Below are 21,768 nucleotides of genomic sequence, written 5' to 3'. Positions count from 1 at the left end.
TGGTGCTAATTAGGAATGTGCAATATAGCCTAAAATATATATTGCGGCCTCCTGCGATAACAATACATGTCTCCATATATTACAGGGATCAACCGATTATCGGCGCCGATATTTGCCATTTTGACTATTATTGGTATCAGCCAATTTCTATTTATTTATTGATTACAACTACAGTAGAAATACATCACCAGATTCAATGTATACACATATGATACCGGTATTTAGTATTAAAAAAAATAAAAATGTTTAGCAGAGAGCAAGTTAGTAGTAAGAACCGGTGCTCCTTTCTGCACTGCAAAAAGTGAAATCTAAGTAAGATGAAATATCTCAAATAAGGATTTGCTTATTTTCTGTCTGATAAGATAATTCTTCTCACTAAGCAGATTTTATGTTAGAGTGTTTTACTTGTTTGAAGTGTTTTGCTCCTAAATGATGTCAGTAAGATATTACAGCTTGTTGCTGAGATTTGATGAGCTATATTGAGTAAAACATGCTTGAAACTAGAATATCAACTGTTGTCATCAACACTCACAAGTAGAAAACTACTTTTTTAAAGTCATCATTTCTTACTTCAAACATGAAAAAAAAAAATCATGATGCCGAGCGCATATCATTATGTCAAGATAATGGCACTAGCATTTACTTCATTTAAGAATATTTTACAACATATTGAGCAAAAAGGTCTAATTGTTTTTCCAGCAAGAAAAGTGCACTTGTTATTAGTGAGAATATACTTATTTTAAGCTATTTTTGGGTTCATTGAGGTTAGCTAATTTGACTTGTTTTGGAAAGTCTTGACAAGCCATATTTTCTTGTTCTATTGGCAGATAATTTTGCTTAGTTCATATAAAATAGCCCTCATTTTTGTATTATTTTTTTTCTTCTTTTTGAACACTGACTTTTTGCAGTGTGCTAAGCTGCAGCTCAGAAACTGTACGCATGTTTGACATAAACTTCAACCAACCAACCTATTTCAGGGTTCCTCACAAGGAAACCTCACAATGTAATACATTTGTTAACTGCTAAAAAAATGAGTTAGCTTGCAGGTTATTATGAAGTAGAGAGATCCCATTTTTTTTACCAATTTTCCCAGGAGATTTCCCATATTTTGAAATCCAAATGTTGATCCTCCTCTTAGACACACGTAGTGGAGGTGTTTGTGACATCCCCTAATGTTGTTTGCTGCTAAATGAACCATAATACTAGTGCCACATGAAACATGTCGCTACTGGGCCGACATTTTCTAAAAAATAATGCGGAAAAAAAACTGAAAGCCTTGTCCAGCTGTTTGCTGACATATACTATTCATGTGTAACTAAATTTAACTGCAAATGAATATCGGCTCCAAATATCGGTTATCAGCCTCCTTGACTACTAATAATAGGTGTTGGCCCTGAAAAAAAGGTGCATTTCTATGTTATTATGCATATAAATTATAATAGAACCATTTCAAAATGTTTTTTTCACATATGCAATAAGATATAGCGTCATTTCTGGGGTGGTATAGTTCTTGCTTTTTTGTCTCCAAACAGAGCAAGCAAAGACGACGCAAAGAAGACTGAAGAGCGGGCCGGAGCCAAGAAAAAGGGTGAGTGAATACAGCAAAGCTAACTTCGCTTGTAAACACGACTTCCTAAGAAGTAATCATTTTAATGATGAAACCATCATTAAAATGATGTTCTGTACTTTGGTGTCTTAAGTAGATCCCTTGTTAGAGTGAAGTCCCCTTTCCTCTCCATTGCTTGCCAGTTCTTTTGAAAAAGGAAATGAAGAACAACTATTAAATCCTTCTTCACAGAAATATCCACAGATGTGAAACTCCAGCGGCTGCATGGTGAAATCAAGATTTCCCTGAAGATAGACAACCCCGTGAGTGATTCTGCTTTTGTTTGGAAATAAAGAGTCCCGAATGCGTCACAAGGAGGTGACACAGCAAGACCGCCTTTCGTAGTATTTAATGAAGACAGGGATGTGTTGACCTTTCTGGAAATAGAACCTGCGAGTTATTCCCTCTTCCTGCTAATGTTCCACCATGTGACATCTACATAGACAGAATAAAATCCATTTATGACAAGATACAATTAATCGCTGTGTTTGCTGCCCCATGTAGCCTCGGTGTGTGAAAACTAAGAATACATAAACGCATGAATGATCATGTTTAAATAGAGTTTACTACCTAATTGTGAACATTGCAGTCATTCATTGCTTTTTTTAGGTATCGGTTCCAAAAGGGCAAATGAAAGCTAGCAATTGTTTACCACAAGAAATCATGTTAATTCTAGGGGTGTAACAGTACACAAAAATGTGGGTTCGGTACGTACGTCGGTTCAGAGGTCACGGTTCGGTTCATTTTCGGTACAGTAAATCTCTATCGGCCAATACTCAAGGCTCCAATATCGGTATCGGAAGTTGAAAAAGTCGTATCGGGACACCGCTAGTTGATATTCAGTCTCACCAAGTGTGCTGTTTGAAAAATACATCCGCTGCTATGAGAAGCTGAGACACATCCACGCTTTGGCATGCTGCTCAATACAACGATGGCATGAAAACAGGAGTTCAGAACTCCCATACCATTAAACATTTTTTTATAGAATAGATTCCTTGATCGTTATGTCTTCCTATAGACGCTTGTCATGTCAATTTAGTCAAATGTTGATCCTAATTCTTCTTACTCCGTCCAGCTGCTAAACCAGAAAATCATATCTGGCATTGTACTGGTCAGTGCGTCATGCATTTAAGGAAGGAGTGATTACACTGCAAAAAGTCAGTGTTCAAAAAGAAGAAAGAAAAATACAAAAATGAGGGGTATTTTATTTGAACTAAGCAAAATTATCTGCCAATAGAACGAAAACATGTGGCTTGTCAAGACTTTCCAAAACAATTCAAATTAGCTAACCTCAATGAACCCAAAAATAGCTTAAAATAAGTATATTCTCACTAATAACAAGTGCACTTTTCTTGGTAGAAAAAAAGAGAGACCTTTTTGCTCAATATGTTGAAAAATATTCTTAAATGAAGTAAATGTGCCATTATCTTGACATAATGATATGCACTCGGCATCATGATTTTTTTTTTCATGCTTGAAATAAGAAATGATGACTTTAAAAAAGTAGTTTTCTACTTGTGAGTGTTGATGACACAACAGTTGATATTCTAGTTTCAAGCATGTTTTACTCAATATAGCTCATCAAATCTCAGCAACAAGCTGTAATATCTTACTGACATCATTTAGGAGCAAAACACTTCAAACAAGTAAAACACTCTAACATCAAATCTGCTTAGTGAGAAGAATGATCTTATCAGACAGAAAATAAGCAAATATCACCCTTATTTGACATATTTCATCTTACTTAGATTTCACTTTTTGCAGGGAAAAGTATTCATCCAAAAAAGTGTTTTTATGCTCTACAGTAGACATTTATTTTGTCAAAGTTACAGAGGTTTTTTTTTTAGCAAAAAAGCTAGTCAAAGATATGACAGCATTCTCGTGTTTTTAAGAATCTGCTGCAAAAATGTGAGTCTCTTACATGTTTTTGTTTTTTTAACTGAATCCGCATGCCACCAGTTGAATAGCCCACGTAATGAAATAGAGTGCACCTAAAATGGAACCATTCACTGTACAAGCACACATACACATACTGTACATATACAAGTACATATGCACACATACACTCATGCACATAATCACGTTTCATCAAACATATATTAACGTTGTTGCCCTAGGGTAAACTGGGTATAACACATGGCACACTGACAAAGCTTAACCTATTGTTACTATAACAATCTACAAGGTTAAGGTTGCTTCTCTTTCTTCCCCTCCATTTTTCTGCATTCTTTCGTATCTCAAGTTATCATTACGTATATGTATTGTTGCATTTGAACAATTGTATTGTTGATAATAAAGGTAAAGTACTGGTATTGTTTATTATCAATAGCACTATTTCTATTGGTATTCATATTGCTCCATTTTTAGTGTAATAATGCTCATTGTCATTTCTGTATTTTTTTTTTTTTTTTTAATTTTCGCTAACTGCTTATTTGCTATTACTTTTACCATCATATTTGTACATGTCGTATTTGCTGATGTTGCTCTGTTGTTGTTGTTGTTGTGTTTGCTGTTGTTGTTTTTGTCTCTCTGTCTAATCCCCCTCTTGTCCCCACAATTCCCCCCTCTGTCTTCCTTTTTCTCTCTTTCTATCCCCTCCTGCTCCGGCCCGGCTGCACCAAATGATAATATAAATACATTTAATAAAGTCAAAATACAAGTAAGGCAACAAGAGAAGTATCCTACACTTCTCTTTTGTAAAGTAAATCTGAACAGCCGATATGGGCATCTACATCTACTATATGATTTGCCCGAGAAGCTGGGCAGGACATTATAAAAATAAAAAAAAAATAAAAATAAAAATAAAAATAAATAAATAAATAAATAAAATGGAACCTTGAGGAACACCACTAGTATAACTAAATAAGTTGAACAAAGCACTACACTGCAAAAAGTCAGTGTTCAAAAAGAAAAATACAAAAATTAGAAGTATTTTATTTGAACTAAGCAAAATTATCTGCCAGTAGAACAAGAAAATTTGGCTTGTCAAGACTTTCCAAAACAAGTCAAATTAGCTAACCTCAATTAACCCAAAAATACCTTTAAAATAAGTATATTCTCACTAACAACAAGTGCACTTTTCTTGGTAGAAAAAAAAGAGAGACCTTTTTGCTCAATATGTTGAAAAATATTCTTAAATGAAGTAAATGCTAGTGCCATTATCTTGACATAATGATATGCACTCGGCATCATTATTATTTTTTTCATGCTTGAATTAAGAAATGATTACGGTACTTTAAAAAAGTAGTTTTCTACTTGTGAGTGTTGATGACACAACAGTTGATATTCTAGTTTCAAGCATGTTTTACTCAATATAGCTCATCAAATCTCAGCAACAAGCTGTAATATCTTACTGACATCATTTAGGAGCAAAACACTTAAAACAAGTAAAACACTCTAACATCAAATCTGCTTAGTGAGAAAAATGATCTTATCAGACAGGAAATAAGCAAATATCACCCTTATTTGAGATATTTCATCTAACTGAGATTTCACTTTTTGCAGTGAAAAGTATTCTTCCAAAAAAGTGTTTATATATTTACTTGCATGACAAAATATGTTACCGTCCTATTTCTGCATGGAGCGTTTAGGGGACCACTTTTTCAGAATATTCTTATTTTGTATATTCCAGACAACCAGTGTCCTCTACAGTAGACATTTATTTTGTCAAAGTGACAGAGGGTTGGTTTTTTTTGCGAAAAAGCTAGTCAAATATCATCTATATGACAGCATTCTCGTGTTTTTAAGAATCTGCTGCAAAAATGTGAGTCTCTTACATGTTTGTTTTTTAACTGAACCCGCATGCCACCAGTTGAATAGCCCACGTAATGAAATAGAGTGCACCTAAAATGGAACCTTGAGGAACACCACTAGTATAACTAAATAAGTTGAACAAAGGACTACACTGCAAAAAGTCAGTGTTCAAAAACAAGAAAAAAAAATACAAAAATTAGGGGTATTTTATTTGAACTAAGCAAAATTATCTGCCAATAGAACAAGAAAATTCGGCTTGTCAAGACTTTCCAAAACAAGTCAAATTAGCTAACCTCAATGAAGCCAAAAATAGCTTAAAATAAGTATATTCTCAATAACAAGTGCACTTTTCTTGGTAGAAAAAAAGAGACCTTTTTGCTCAATATGTTGAAAAATATTCTTAAATGAAGTAAATGCTAGTGCCATTATCTTGACATAATGATATGCACTCCACATCATGATTTTTGATTATTACTTTAAAAAAGTAGTTTTCTACTTGTGAGTGTTGATGACACAACAGTTGATATTCTAGTTTCAAGCATGTTTTACTCAATATAGCTCATCAAATCTCAGCAACAAGCTGTAATATCTTACTGACATCATTTAGGAGCAAAACAAAAAAACACTCTAACATCAAATCTGCTTAGTGAGAAGAATGATCTTATCAGACAGAAAATAAGCAAATATCACCCTTATTTGACATATTTCATCTTACTTAGATTTCACTTTTTGCAGGGAAAAGTATTCATCCAAAAAAGTGTTTTTATCCTCTACAGTAGACATTTATTTTGTCAAAGTTACAGAGGTTTTTTTTAGCGAAAAAGCTAGTCAAAGATATGACAGCATTCTCGTGTTTTTAAGAATCTGCTGCAAAAATGTGAGTCTCTTACATGTTTTTTTTTTTTTTAACTGAACCCGCATGCCACCAGTTGAATAGCCCACGTAATGAAATAGAGTGCACCTAAAATGGAACCTTGAGGAACACCACTAGTATAACTAAATAAGTTGAACAAAGGACTACACTGCAAAAAGTCAGTGTTCAAAAAGAAAAATACAAAAATTAGAAGTATTTTATTTGAACTAAGCAAAATTATCTGCCAATAGAACAAGAAAATGTGGCTTGTCAAGACTTTCCAAAACAAGTCAAATTAGCTAACCTCAATGAACCCAAAAATACCTTTAAAATAAGTATATTCTCACTAATAACAAGTGCACTTTTCTTGGTAGAAAAAAAAGAGACCTTTTTGCTCAATATGTTGAAAAATATTCTTAAATGAAGTAAATGCTAGTGCCATTATCTTGACATAATGATATGCACTCGGCATCATGATTATTTTTTTCATGCTTGAAATAAGAAATGATGACTTTAAAAAAGTAGTTTTCTACTTGTGAGTGTTGATGACACAACAGTTGATATTCTAGTTTCAAGCATGTTTTACTCAATATAGCTCATCAAATCTCAGCAACAAGCTGTAATATCTTACTGACATCATTTAGGAGCAAAACACTTAAAACAAGTAAAACACTCTAACATCAAATCTGCTTAGTGAGAAGAATGATCTTATCAGACAGAAAATAAGCAAATATCACCCTTATTAGAGATATTTCATCTTACTTACATTGCAGTTTTTGCAGTGTAGACCTGATGATCAACAGGTTTTGTGTGTGTTCAGGATGTGAAGAAGTGCCTGGACGCTCTGGATGAGCTCAGCTCCCTTCAGGTGACCACTCAGCACTTGCATAAGCAAAGCGAGCTAATCGCCACCTTAAAAAAGGTCAGACATAGTAAATACACGCTAACTTACCTTTATGATGGCGCACCACACCGACGTATGCCTTGTTTGTTTTCACCCGTGGTCCAGATCCGACGGTTCAAGGCCAGCCAGGACGTGATGGACAAAGCCAGCATGTTGTACAACAAGTTCAAGAGCATGTTCCTGGTGGGAGAAGGCGACTGCGCGCTCAGCCAGGTGCTCAACAAGTCCTTGGCTGAGCAGCGGCAGCACGAGGAGGCCAAGAAGGGGACGCTGAAGAGAGCGGAGCAAGCGCGGGAAAACAACTCAGGTACTGGTAGTACAACTACTTCACAGCTAGGTGTCGCTTTTTTGAAAATACTGTACAACCTTCAAGGTGCCTTCTCATACAGTCGGTGATAAAGGCAATAGAAATCATCTGTTACTGGGTCAAACTGTTTAACCCTTTTCAACTTTACAGCCAATGTTTTAAGGGTTAGAGTTAACCCAATATTTTGGTACCGGTACTAATATGTATTTAGATACTTTTCTGTTCTTTTTCAAAATAAAGGGGACCACAAAAAATTCCATTATTGACTTTGTTTTAACAGAAAGTCTTATGATATGTTAAACATACATTTATTATGCAATAAAAGAACAATTTTGGCATTAAATAAGCGTGAACATACTAGACAACTTGTCTTTTAGTAGTAGTAAGGGGTGTAACGGTACGTGTATTTGTATTGAACCGTTTCGGTACGGGGGTTCCGGTTCGGTTCGGAGGTGTACCGAACAAATTTCCACACGGACATATTAAGTAGCGTAACGCACGTTGTGTAAACAATGCACACCGAGGCACAACACACGGCATGCCAGCAGCTAACGGGCTAGGATAGACTGACCATACGTCCTCTTTTCACCGGACATGTCCTCTTTTGCGGAGCTGTCAGGGCGGAGTTTCTTAAATGCCTCAAATGTCCGGCATTTGGAGTTAGGGTTGCGTGTATTTTCAATGTACGTTCAGGGTTAAGAAGGGGTTAAAAACAAAACAAACAGCAGCATTGGTGAGGGAGGGGCAGAGACAGAGAGAGAGAGAGAGTTATGATAAACGCGCATGCGTCGCCAGGCTCTGCTTTTTATCCATAGATTTATCACATTTAATTTTTTATTATCTATAGCAGGGGTGTCAAAAAATTTGCGGCCCACAGCTAATGTTTTAAAGGCCCACGGCACATTCTAAAAACACTATTAAAATAAACCAAAACATAACAAAAGTGAAATAAAAAAGCTTAAAGGTTTAATGTAATTTAGAAAAAGTTGCAATGTTGACTAGGGATGATGTTCGAAACCGGTTCTCCCGGTTGTTCAATAAGAAAAGAACCGTTCGATAAGAAAAGAACCGATTCCATGGACTCGAATCCCTTTTTGAGAACCAGTTCCCGTTATCGAGGCCACTATAGTAAAGAAAAAGAGTTGGTTCTTTATTCGAATCCCTGGGAAAGAATCCCGTCCCACAAGAAATGCCCTGTGGGACATCACAGGAAATGACGTAGCTCAGTCTAATGACACACAAGCAGCAAAAATAATGGACCGGAAAAAACGCCTCAAGGCATGGCTATTCACCTATAGTGATCACAGAGACAGCTTGTTTTTGTGTTACTGTATATATTTGTTTTTCTGAAAAATCCCACTTAATATTCTTTGAGTAACAACAGTCAATATTTATTTATTTTACTTTTTTTAGGGGGGTAACAGTCAATATTTATTTATTTATTTTATTCTATTTTTTTCTTATAAAATAAAAGTGAGCTTTTGTTAAACCAAATATTGTGTTTTTTTCCATATACAACAACCTATCTGGATTTGATAAGAGAATCGATAAGGAATCGGTTCGATAAGAGGATTCGATAATTGGCTCGATGATTTCTTATCAAACATCATCCCTACTGCTGACTAATAAAATAAAGCTGTTTTTTTTTTTTCTTTCAAACTGTCATTGCTCAAAACATAAAATTGAATCAAAATCAATGTTATTATGAATTATTGACCTATCCAAGGTTCCCATTACTTCACATCAAATATTACACTAAGAAAAATATTTTTGGTGGAAGATTTTGCAAATTTGGTAAATAAATAACCCAAAAATTTATATTTTGTTGTTTTCTTACTGTACCGAAAATGAACCGAACCGTGGTTTAAAAGAGGAGAAAACACAAAAAAAATGACAAATAAATTTTGAAACATAGTTTATCTTCAATTTCGACTCTTTAAAATTCAAAATTCAACCGAAAAAAAGAAGCGAAAAACTAGCTAATTCGAATCTTTTTGAAAAAATTGAAAAAATAATTTATGGAACATCATTAGTAATTTTTCCTGATTAAGATTAATTTTAGAATTTTGATGACATGTTTTAAATTGGTTAAAATCCAATCTACACTTTGTTAGAATATATAGCAAATTGGACCAAGCTATATTTCTAACAAAGACAAATCATTATTTCTTCTAGATTTTCCAGAACAAAAATTTTAAAAGAAATTCAAAAGACTTTGAAATAAGATTTAAATTTGATTCTACAGATTTTCTGGATTTGCCAGAATAATTTTTTTGAATTTTAATCATCATAAGTTTGAAGAAATATTTCACAAATATTCTTTGTCGAAAAAACAGAAGCTAAAATGAAAAATTAAATTAAAATGTATTTATTATTCTTTACAATAAAAAAAATAAATTTACTTGAACATTAATTTAAATTGCCAGGAAAGAAGAGGAAGGAATATAACAGGTAAAAAGGTATATTTGTTTAAAAATCCTAAAATAATTTTTAAGGTTGTATTTTTACTCTAAAATTGTCTTTCTGAAAGTTATAAAAAGCAAAGTAAAAAAATTCATGCATTTATTTAAACAAGTGAAGACCAAGTCTTTAAAATATTTTCTTGGATTTTCAAATTCTATTTGAGTTTTGTCTCTCTTAGAATTAAAAATGTCGGGCAAAGCGAGACCAGCTTGCTAGTAAATAAATACAATTTAAAAAATAGATGCAGCTCACTGGTAAGTGCTGCTATTTGAGCTATTTTTAGAACAGGCTCATCTGGTCCTTACGGGCTACCTGGTGCCCGCGGGCACCGCGTTGGTGACCCCTGGCTTATAATAACAATATCACTAATACTTGGTTAATATTCACGAAATGTAGAAATGGAGTATTGTTAGCGCTTTTTTGGATGGTTATTTATTGGGTTTTATGTGCCTCCCATTGGCTTTTGTTTACATTTATTTATGAGTTAGAATGCTTTTATTTATTTTTTAATCTATGGTCATGTCTTTCTTAATGATTGTGAACGATAGGCAAAATTCCAAAAAACTGCAGTTCCCCTTTTAAAGATGTATTTTTTATTTAACTTGATTTTGTCCGCCATAAGTGAGGACAAGGCTGAGTGTGTAAAAACACTGCGTCTGTGTGCCTGTATTTTTAGTCCTGTCTCCTTGATAGCGTGTTAGTTGTACTGGCATTGATCGCGTGTTCGTTGTACTGGCACCGGCGGCGGTGAAGCACGTGTGAGTGAAATATCAATGTGGAAAAAGTCCGGGTAAGTCACTTGAGGTGCTCTGCAGGCCCGCTGATGAGTCACAAAACCAGCTGAAAACTGGGCACTGTTGGAAAGTCGAGTTTTGTCCGCCTGCATCCCCTTTACCTTTTTTTTTTTAGCAGATCACAGGTTCTCTGTGGTCGCCTAAATAAAAGGGATTACAGGAGTTCTGCAGACCACATCCTCAGCGGTGTGAGCGACCCGCCTGGCCGGATGAATGCGCCCGACTTAACGAGGGCTTCCATCAAACGGTTCCTTTCTCAGGCCGAGCGTGTCCAATTAGCAGGAAATTGTAATGATCTTCTCAAAGTCCTGGGTAGACACGCTCACATCACATGCTCTCCTGGTGCTCGTCCTTGCCGTGGTTTTTGCTCGTCTGAGCTTGACTCTTAAGTGTGTGTGTGTGTGTGTGTTCTGGCAATGCTTACTTAATGGGGACATCGCTCTGTTTACACCAGACCTGGGTAAATGAAGGCCACATGTAGCCCGTTGAGCTTTTCAATCAGGCCTGCCGGACATTCCCAAATAATTTTTTGAGATCTTTAAAGGCCTACTGAAATGAAATTTTTTAATTTAAACGGGGATAGCAGATCTATTCTATGTGTCATACTTGATCATTTCGCGATATTGCCATATTTTTGCTGAAAGGATTTAGTATAGAATAACGACGATAAAGATCGCAACTTTTGGTCGCTGATAAAAAACGGCAAGCAATCAAATGTTTGGGATGCGCAGGTGGGACCTGATATTCAGCTGGGAATGACTACAACAGTAAATAAACACAAGACATATATATACTCTATTAGCCACAACACAACCAGGCTTATATTTAATATGCCACAAATTAATCCCGCATAACAAACACCTTGGTGTTTGTTATGCTAGCTCCTAGCTACTAGCTCGAGCTACTTATAGCTCGAGCGGGTAATATGGACGGGATCCCGTATATATAACCCGCCAATACAATTCAAACCCCTGCACAACACACACACTCACTCAGCCCAAAGAACCGTTCACCTAACCCAAGGTTCATAAAGCTTATATATTTAACCAAAGTTACGTACGTGACACGCACGTACGGGCAAGCAATCAAATGTTTGGAAGCGCGCTGGTGGGACCTGATATTCAGCTGGGAATGACTACAACAGTAAATAAACACAAGACATCTATATACTCTATTAGCCACAACACAACCAGGCTTATATTTAATATGCCACAAATTAATCCCGCATAACAAACACCTAGGTGTTTGTTAAGCTAGCTCCTAGCTACTAGCTCGAGCTAGTTATAGCAAGCGATCAAATGTTTGGAAGCGTACTCACGGTATCGCATCTGCGTCTGTTAACGAAGTCAAAGTCCTCCTGGTAAGAGTCTCTGTTGTCCGAGTTCTTCGATCTTGACTGCATCTTCCGGGAATGTAAACAATGAAACACCGACTGTGTTGTGTTGCGGACTTCCCTCGCAAAATACTCCGCTTCGCACCGACAACTTTCTTCTTTGCTTGCTCAGCTTCTTTCTCCATAATGCAATGAACCAATTGCAACAGATTCACCAACACAGATGTCCAGAATACTGTGGAATAATGACATGAAAACAGCTATTTCGTATTGGCTTCAATGGGGAAGCCATACCTGTGTTCTACTGGCTACGTCACGCGCATACGTCATCCTCCAAAGGCGTTTTGAACCGGAAGTTTAGCGGGAAATTTAAAATGTCACTTTCTAAGTTAACCCGGCCGTATTGGCATGTGTTGCAATGTTAAGATGTCATCATTGATATATAAACTATCAGACTGCGTGGTCGCTAGTAGTGGCTTTCAGTAGGTCTTTAAGATAGAAAGTGTAGCTGCCATTATGATGTGCAGTGATGTTTTCTAATGACCGGAAGTCTTCAACTATACTAAGTCTTTCTATGCTTGGAATCTGCACTTAGGGATGATATACAGTACTAGTGACCATGGTCATCTAATTAGTGACCATGGTCATCTAATTATTTACTATGGTCATCTACGTCACAGCAGCTCAGACGAGGCACCAAGCAGTGTGGGCGGGAAGCGTTTCCACAGACGCGGAAGGAGATTTTCACAACAAAGTTCTAAAGCTTAGTGATATATAGAATAGAATAGAATTAGAGATGCGCGGTTTGCGGACACAACCGCGGAGTCCGCGGATACTCCGCGGGTCGGGCGGATGCATGATGAAAAAAATAGGTTTTAAATAGATTCAGGCGGGTGGCGGTTGAACCAATTCGGAAATATATAAACATAGTTAAATGTTGTTACCCACATAGGAAAAACGAGCAGCACTCTTTGAAACAGGCAATTATTCATCAGGCACTGCTGCAGCTGTCACGCCAAATTTCTTCCCCCCTACAAAAACTTTCCCCCTCCCATTTACTTCCGGGGCTGCGTCCAATAAAGTCACAAAGTTGCCGGGGGTCCTTAACCGGCACGCAACTGTCCTGTTTCGCGCCTGTACAAAAAAAAACAATCATCGATTTCTTCAGATTCCAGCAGCTGTCAAAGACGAAGTATCCTTCCAGCGACGGGCAGTCAAAGCTGAAGTGCTATCGATCGCTGTCAATGACGTAAGAGGAAACATGACCACGGAAGTAAATGGGGGACGGGGGAAGGTTTTTGTAGGGGGAAGAAATTTGGCGTGACACAGCACAACACAACACAACAGAAGAAGAAGAAAATAATAAAAAGATGGTAGCAAACGTGGTACGCGACAAACTAAAAAAGGGAATACTAAAGACCAGGGGAAAAAAATAATAATAGTCAACACTTTCTTAATGGAAATGACAATAATATTATAATAATGATAAATAATATTATCACGCATTAATATCTCTAAGCCACTAATGCGTGGCCAAGAGATATTAATGCGTGGCACACATTGATTGTCTCTGCTGCATTGGATCAGTCTCCTTTCTTTAACAGCCAAAAGCTTTCTAACCTCACTAATGCCTTGCATCATCTTTCTTTCTTTTAGTTTATTTCGAACATGAACACATTTACATCATAATACATCACACAATTTCATATCATTTAATTTACATCATGCCCGAAAAGGAGTAGGAAGAAGCAAAGCTTATTTAATCCTACCCCTTTACCCTTTATCCTACCCCATCTATAGTAGATATATAACAACGGGTGGGTGGCGGGCGGTTGTGGTTTTGATAAAATGTTAGTTCGGGTGGATGGCGACTTTTGTGATGCGGTTGCGGATGAAATAATTGCCTGTCCACGCATCTCTAAATAGAATAGAAAGTACTTTTTTGATCCCTGGGGGAAATTCAGCAAATATCAGATTGTAGGTGGCTTTATTTTGTACCCTTCGTGTTCATATTTCACTGTTTGTTGCATTTTTGTTGTGTTTCACTTGATTGTAAAATATGTGGATCGAAAGGGGGTGTGACGTTCATATTTTGTCAATATTCAGTGTTTTATCGTTTATAGAAAAATTTGCAATTCTATTCTGTTTTTTAAGGCGGTCTGTCATAACATTTTTAGCATTCAATCAGACATTATTGTGAGGTTTTGTATTAGCGTTCCTAAAAATAGATATACCGGCCCCCAGGCACATTTTTTTCTCTAAATGTGGCCCCCGAGTCAAAATAATTGCCCAGGCCTGCTTTACACAGTCACCTTTAGGGGACCTCTGACGGTATGGGGACAAAAAAAACAGGTCCCCTAAAGGGAAACCTTTTTAAATGATAGTCAAATCCATTCTGAAGATGCCTAAGTGTTTAAAATGAGTTTGTATTTTATTTCTGTGGTTTAAGGTAAGATAAGATAATCCTTTATTGATCCCACCACAGGGAGATTTGGGTTACTTTGTTTACGTGTTTCAAATATTTGTAAAAATTAATTTTCTTGAAAAGTGAAACATTTGTTATCCTGGCATTAATAGTACTGTGATTCTGTATGGTATCCATCCTTAGGTAAAACTTATATAGTTTTCCAAAAACAAAATCTGGTTTAGTGTTCCTTAGGATGACATTTTCATACAGCATGATTATGAAAATATTATTACATTCACATTCAGAATGTTCCATCCTTCTATATATGCTAGTTGGAGTTGCAGACAACTTCATCACTGCTAAATAGCACCTTTAAAGGCCTACTGAAATGAATTTTTTTTATTCAAACGGGGATAGCAGGTCCATTCTATGTGTCATACTTGATCATTTCACGATATTGCCATATTTTTGCTGAAAGGATTTAGTAGAGAACAACGACTTTTGCTCGCTGATAAAAAAAAAAAGCCTTGCCTGTAGCAGAAGTAGCGTGACGTCACAGGAGCTAGTATTCCTCACATTTCCCCATTGTTTACACCAGCAGCGAGAGCGATTAGGACCGAGAAAGCGACGATTACCCCATTAATTTGAGCGAGGATGAAAGATTCGTGGATGAGGAACGTTAGAGTGAAGGACTAGAGTGCAGTGTAGGACGTATGTTTTTTGGCTCTGACCGTAACTTAGGTACAAGCTGGCTCATTGGATTCCACACTTTCTCCTTTTTCTATTGTGGATCACGGATTTGTATTTTAAACCACCTGGGATACTATATCCTCTTGAAAATGAGAGTCGAGAACGCAAAATGGACATTCACAGTGCCTTTTATCTCCACGACAATACATCGGCGAAGCACTTTAGCTACGGAGCTAACGTGATAGCATCGTGCTTAAATGCAGATAGAAACAAAAGAAATAAACCCCTGACTGGAAGGATAGACAGAAGATCAACAATACTATTAAACCATGGACATGTAACTACACGGTTAATGCTTTCCAGGCTGACGAAGGTTAACAATGCTGTTGCTAACGACGCCATTGAAGCTAACTTAGCAACGGGACCTCACAGAGCTATGCTAAAAACATTAGCTATCCACCTACGCCAGCCAGCCCTCATCTGCTCATCAACACCCGTGCTCACCTGCGTTCCAGCGATCGACGGAAGGACGAAGGACTTCACCCGATCATCCGTGCGGTCGGCGGCTAGCGTCGGATAGCGCGTCTGCTATCCAAGTCAAAGTCCTGGTTGTGTTGCTGCAGCCAGCCGCTAATACACCGATCCCACCTACAACTTTCTTCTTTGCAGTCTTCATTGTTCATTAAACAAATAGCAAAAGATTCACCAACACAGATGTCCAGAATACTGTGGAATTTTGAGATGAAAACAGAGCTTTTTTGTATTGGATTCAATGGTGTCTGAATACTTCCGTTTAACTATTGAGGTCACACGCATACGTCATCATACATAGACGTTTTCAACCGGAAGTTTAGCGGGAAATGTAAAATGTCACTTTATAAGTTAACCCGGCCGTATTGGCATGTGTTGCAATGTTAAGATTTCATCATTGATATATAAACTATCAGACTGCGTGGTCGCTAGTAGTGGCTTTCAGTAGGCCTTTAAGTCATGTCACAGAAGATGCAGGATTTGCTTGAACATTTAAGTGGTGAAACTTCCTATAAGAGGACAGCTGACCATCATGTCATGTTTCATTTGAACTTTTTTTTCTAAATGGTCCTCAGTAGTCACGTACACATTTGTGTGAATTATGCGAAATTATTCAAATTTGGTCCCCATGAACCATATTAACTCTTTTTTTCCCCAGGGTAAGTACGATCAGCACATGACTTCATCAATCCAGAGATTTAAAGACGTGTATGAGCTAACTGGCCAGTGGACATTTTACACCATTTTTTGTATGCCTCCACAACCTGTAGAAAGGGTGGTGTTAGAATAATTGTTTGTAAGTTATCACAAAAAACTTTGTATTACATTGTGTTCCTGACAAGAAGACAAAAGGACAGGGGCTGTCTTTGAAACGTACCAAGAAGAAGGCTCGTAAAACTCCACTGTGGAACTCTTTTTGAAGTATTTCACAACCTCTTCTTTTGAACTGTTTGGTAACCAAAGGCAACGCTGTTTACGACCCACTTCCCTTTGGAAGCAGCTGTGGTCAGGTGGGGTGGGGGGTGGGGGAGAAAGTCAAATAAAGAAGGAGTGCAATCTTTTGGCAGAGCGTGGTGCAAGACTGTACAGAGAGTACAGTGGCCGCGTCCCTCCTCAAATTTGAGTCCAAATTTAATTCTGTCTCTGTTTGATTCTTTGCTTCTTGTCTTGTTTAATAGATGTCATCAGTGTTTGAACCTGACAGGTGGTCCCCACAAGTGGTGATCAAAAACTTGGTCCCCATTCCAAATGATAACCTGTGAGTGTGTGTGTGTGTGTGTGTGTGTGTGTGTGTGTGTGTGTGTGTGTGTGTGTGTGTGTGTGTGTGTGTGTGTGTGTGTGTGTGTGTGTGTGTGTGTGTGTGTGTGTGTGTGTGTGTGTGTGTGTGTGTGTGTGTGTGTGTGTGTGTGTGTGTGTGTGTGTGTGTGTGCAGACAAAACCAGCGATGGAGACCCGAGCCCTGACGAGAACAAGCAGGAACCACGTGAAGACGCCTCGACTGGAGAAACCCTCAGGTAGCCGCAGGTCTCTTATAAAAGTACACAGTGTTTACAAGGTGTAATGACACTTTGTCCCGCAGTGTCCCCAAAACTCAGGAAGTCCTAACCTGAGTCCCCAAGGAAGACCTCAAGACCCTTGCTGCTGTTCTTTACACTGGGATGCCGTGTCCACCTTGATCACCGATCACCTGAACCGGTTTGTCTGCGCTTTCAGTCCATTGGTGGAAGTAGTAGTAGTTGTAGACGACGTTAGCAACTTCTGGGCGGGTTTTGACCCGACCAGATCACCACAAGCACCTTTAGCCGCTTCATTCCAAAACATTCTTTTAAACGTGTGTAAATAAGAGTATTTTGTGTGCCTTTCTGTTTGATCTGTTCCAGAGTCAAATAATAAAGTAGTGTCAACATGTTTATGATTAATTGCACAAAATTAGAAATCTATGTACTAACTTCCTAGACCAGGGGGGCCCACAGGCCAGCTACTTTTCAATTGACCAAGTCCAGGGATCTACCTCATTCATATATATCATTTATATTTATTTATTTATGAAAGACACGTTTTGGTCAACAAGTTAAACATGTTTAATGATAATACAAGCATGTTTAACACATATAGATTCCTTTCTTTCATGAATATAAGTTGGTGTATTACCTGATTCTGATGACTTGTATTGATCGGAATCAGACAGTAGTAGGGGTGTAACGGTACGTGTATTTGTATTGAACCGTTTCGGTACGGGGGTTCCGGTTCGGTTCGGAGGTGTACCGAACGAGTTTCCACACGGACATATTAAGTAGCGTAACGCACGTTGTGTAAACAATGCACACCGAGGCACAACACACGGCATGCTAGCAGCTAACGGGCTAGGATAGACTGACCATACGTCCTCTTTTCACCGGACATGTCCTCTTTTGCGGAGCTGTCAGGGCGGAGTTTCTTAAATGCCTCAAATGTCCGGCATTTGGAGTTAGGGTTGCGTGTATTTTCAATGTACGTTCAGGGTTAAGAAGGGGTTAAAAACAAAACAAATTGTGCAGCATTGGTGAGGGAGGGGCAGAGACAGAGAGAGAGAGAGAGAGAGAGAGAGAGAGAGAGTTATGTTAAACGCGCATGCGTCGCCAGGCTCTGCTTTTTATCCAAAGATTTATCACTTTTAATTTTTTATTATCTATAGCAGGGGTGTCAAAAGTGTGCCCCGGAGGCCATTTGCGGCCCACAGCTAATGTTTTAAAGGCCCACGGCACATTCTAAAAATACTATTCAAATAAACAAAAACATAACAAAAGTGAAATAAAAAAGCTTAAAGGTTAAATGTCATTTAGAAAAAGTTGCAATGTTGACTAATAAAACAAAGCTGTTTTGTTTTCTTTCAAACTGTCATTGCTCAAAACATAATATTGAATCAAAATCAATGTTATTATGAATTATTGACCTATCCAAGGTTCTCATTACTTCACATCAAATATTACACTAAGAAAAATATTTTTGGTGGAAGATTTTGCAAATAAATAACCCAAAAATTTACTGTATATTTTGTTGTTTTCTTACTGTACCGAAAATGAACCGAACCGTGACCTCTAAACCGAGGTACGTACTGAACCGAAATTTTTGTGTACCGTTACACCCCTAACTGCCTGATTCTGATGACTTGCATTGATAGGAATCAGACAGTAGTGATGATAACGTCCACATTTTCGAATGGAGGAGAATAAAAGTCCTCCTTTCTGTCCAACACCACATGAAAGTGCTTGCTTTTTGCCATCTTATTTGTCCAGCTTCCATACTCCTTTTTATACACTTTACAAGAAATACATTGTAGCTTGCTAGCTTGTGCACACCGTCCTATTTTGTTAGCGCAGGCAGGATTAAGCAGCGCTTTTATTGTGAATATAGGAATTCAGAGTTTCGACGCCAGGTACGGTGCGAGAGTCTGTTGAAATAAAAAGTGTTTCTCGCCTTCCTGTCGGTAATTTTTTCTTAATAATGAGCTGGCAGCAGCCACACTGCAAAAAGTCAGTGTTCAAAAACAAGAAGAAAAAAAATACAAAAATGAGGGGTATTTTATTTGAACTAAGCAAAATTATCTGCCAATAGAACAAGAAAATGTTGCTTGTCAAGACTTTCCAAAACAAGTCAAATTAGCTAACCTCAATGAACTCAAAAATAGCTTAAAATAAGTATATTCTCACTAATAACAAGTGCACTTTTCTTGGTAGAAAAAAAGAGACCTTTTTGCTCAATATGTTGAAAAATATTCTTAAATGAAGTAAATGCTAGTGCCATTATCTTGACATAATGATATGCGCTTAGCATCATGATTCTTTTCTTCATGCTTGAAGTAAGAAATTAAAATGATGACTTTAAAAAAGTAGTTTTCTACTTGTGAGTGTTGATGACACAACAGTTGATATTCTAGTTTCAAGCATGTTTTACTCAATATAGCTCATCAAATCTCAGCAACAAGCTGTAATATCTTACTGACATCATTTAGGAGCAAAACCCTTAAAACAAGTAAAACACTCTAACATCAAATCTGCTTAGTGAGAAGAATGATCTTATCAGACAGAAAATAAGCAAATATCACCCTTATTTGACATATTTCATCTTACTTAGATGTAGGGATGATGTTTGATAAGGAATTATCGAGTTCGAGCCTATTATGGAATCCTCTTATCGAACCGATTCCTTATGGATTCTCTTATGGAGTCCAGATAGGTTGTTGTATATGGAAAAAAAACACAATATTTGGTTTAACAAAAGCTCACTTTTATTATATAATAAAAAAATAAAATCTAATAAATAAATAAATATTGACTGTTACCCACCTAAAAAAATAAATAAATAAATATTGACTGTTGTTACCCAAAGTATATTAAGTGGGATTTTTCAGAGAAACAAATATATACAGTAACACAAAAACAAGCTGTCTCTGTGATCACTATAGGTGTATAAATAATAATATAGTGTTAAATAAAATCAGTCCCTTGGGCACAAAACTGAAAATAATACAGCTCTCCAAAAAGTGCACTTCTGCTGCTATTGGAACATAACTGTTTGTTATGATGCTTTGACATTGTTGCACTTTATTTCTTTATTGAAAGAAAATTCTATGAATAGAAAAGTTGTTTGCAAATGTGGTTACAATGCTAAAAAAAAAAGAAAAGTTAAAGCTAAAAAAAGAAATACACTTTATTGAGTTAACATTATTTCTTTATAGTGGGAAAAATGTTATGAGCGAGAGAATATAACAACTACACTACCCAGCATGCAACGGGAGTTACGAGCATGCGCGGTAGCCCCGAAAAGTGTTGCATGTTGCCACGCTGTGAAAGTAAACGTCAAGAACTCAGCCAACACGCCTCGTCTGCATTATTTATAATTAGACAGACAACACATCTACATTGTGATTTTGTAACGTTTACAAGGAAAGAAAAACTAAAGTTCAAAAAGGGAGATATGTTGTATATATATGTATGTGCTGCGGTGTTGTATATATATGTATGTGCTGCAGTGTTGTATATATATGTATGTGCTGCAGTGTTGTATATATATGTATGTGCTGCGGTGTTGTATATATATGTATGTGCTGCAGTGTTGTATATATATGTATGTGCTGCAGTGTTGTATATATATGTATGTGCTGCAGTGTTGTATATATATGTATGTGCTGCGGTGTTGTATATATATGTATGTGCTGCAGTGTTGTATATATATGTATGTGCTGCAGTGTTGTATATATATGTATGTGCTGCGGTGTTGTAGATATATGTATGTGCTGCAGTGTTGTATATATATGTGTGTGCTGCGGTGTTGTATATGTATGTATGTGCTGCGGTGTTGTATATATATGTATGTGCTGCAGTGTTGTATATATATGTATGTGCTGCAGTGTTGTATATATATGTATGTGCTGCAGTGTTGTATATATATGTATGTGCTGCAGTGTTGTGTATATATATGTATGTGCTGCAGTGTTGTATATATATGTATGTGCTGCAGTGTTGTATATATATGTATGTGCTGCAGTGTTGTACATATATGTATGTGCTGCAGTGTTGTATATATATGTATGTGCTGCTGTGTTGTATATATATGTATGTGCTGCAGTGTTGTATATATATGTATGTGCTGCAGTGTTGTATATATATGTATGTGCTGCAGTGTTGTATATATATGTATGTGCTGCAGTGTTGTATATATATGTATGTGCTGCAGTGTTGTATATATATATGTATGTGCTGCGGTGTTGTATATATATGTATGTGCTGCAGTGTTGTATATATATGTATGTGCTGCGGTGTTGTATATATATGTATGTGCTGTAGTGTTGTATATATATGTATGTGCTGCAGTGTTGTATATATATGTATGTGCTGCAGTGTTGTATATATATGTATGTGCTGCAGTGTTGTATATATATGTATGTGCTGCAGTGTTGTATATATATGTATGTGCTGCAGTGTTGTATATATATGTATGTGCTGCAGTGTTGTATATATATGTATGTGCTGCAGTGTTGTATATATATGTATGTGCTGCGGTGTTGTATATATATGTATGTGCTGCAGTGTTGTATATATATGTATGTGCTGCAGTGTTGTATATATATGTATGTGCTGCAGTGTTG

The 21,768-nt window shown here is 36.9% G+C and overlaps 2 protein-coding genes across 6 annotated transcripts in view; both read left to right on the top strand.

Moving 5' to 3' along the window:
- Positions 1 to 17,646, top strand: part of psip1a (PC4 and SFRS1 interacting protein 1a) — a 35,321-nt gene extending 17,675 nt beyond the window's left edge. For 2 of the 5 annotated variants that reach the window (XM_062032784.1, XM_062032783.1), the window contains 6 exons: positions 1,533 to 1,588; positions 1,799 to 1,869; positions 7,033 to 7,134; positions 7,222 to 7,423; positions 17,074 to 17,155; positions 17,221 to 17,645. In XM_062032784.1, coding sequence (XP_061888768.1) covers positions 1,533 to 1,588; positions 1,799 to 1,869; positions 7,033 to 7,134; positions 7,222 to 7,423; positions 17,074 to 17,155; positions 17,221 to 17,251 — 544 coding nt within the window. In that variant the 3' untranslated portion in view covers positions 17,252 to 17,645. Of the gene's footprint in view, positions 1 to 1,532; positions 1,589 to 1,798; positions 1,870 to 7,032; positions 7,135 to 7,221; positions 7,424 to 17,073; positions 17,156 to 17,220 lie in introns of all 5 variants that reach the window. The other 3 variants (XM_062032782.1, XM_062032781.1, XM_062032780.1) reach the window with 3 other exon arrangements.
- Positions 17,262 to 21,768, top strand: part of LOC133639471 (tetratricopeptide repeat protein 39B-like) — a 50,928-nt gene continuing 46,421 nt past the window's right edge. Inside the window, exon 1 of the mRNA XM_062032778.1 lies at positions 17,262 to 17,336. The gene's annotated coding sequence lies outside the window, so the exon portion shown is untranslated. The remainder of the gene's footprint in view (positions 17,337 to 21,768) is intronic.

This window comes from Entelurus aequoreus, linkage group LG22, assembly GCF_033978785.1.
Source record: "Entelurus aequoreus isolate RoL-2023_Sb linkage group LG22, RoL_Eaeq_v1.1, whole genome shotgun sequence".
NCBI lineage: Eukaryota > Metazoa > Chordata > Actinopteri > Syngnathiformes > Syngnathidae > Entelurus > Entelurus aequoreus.
This window is presented reverse-complemented; position numbering and strand designations above follow the sequence as displayed.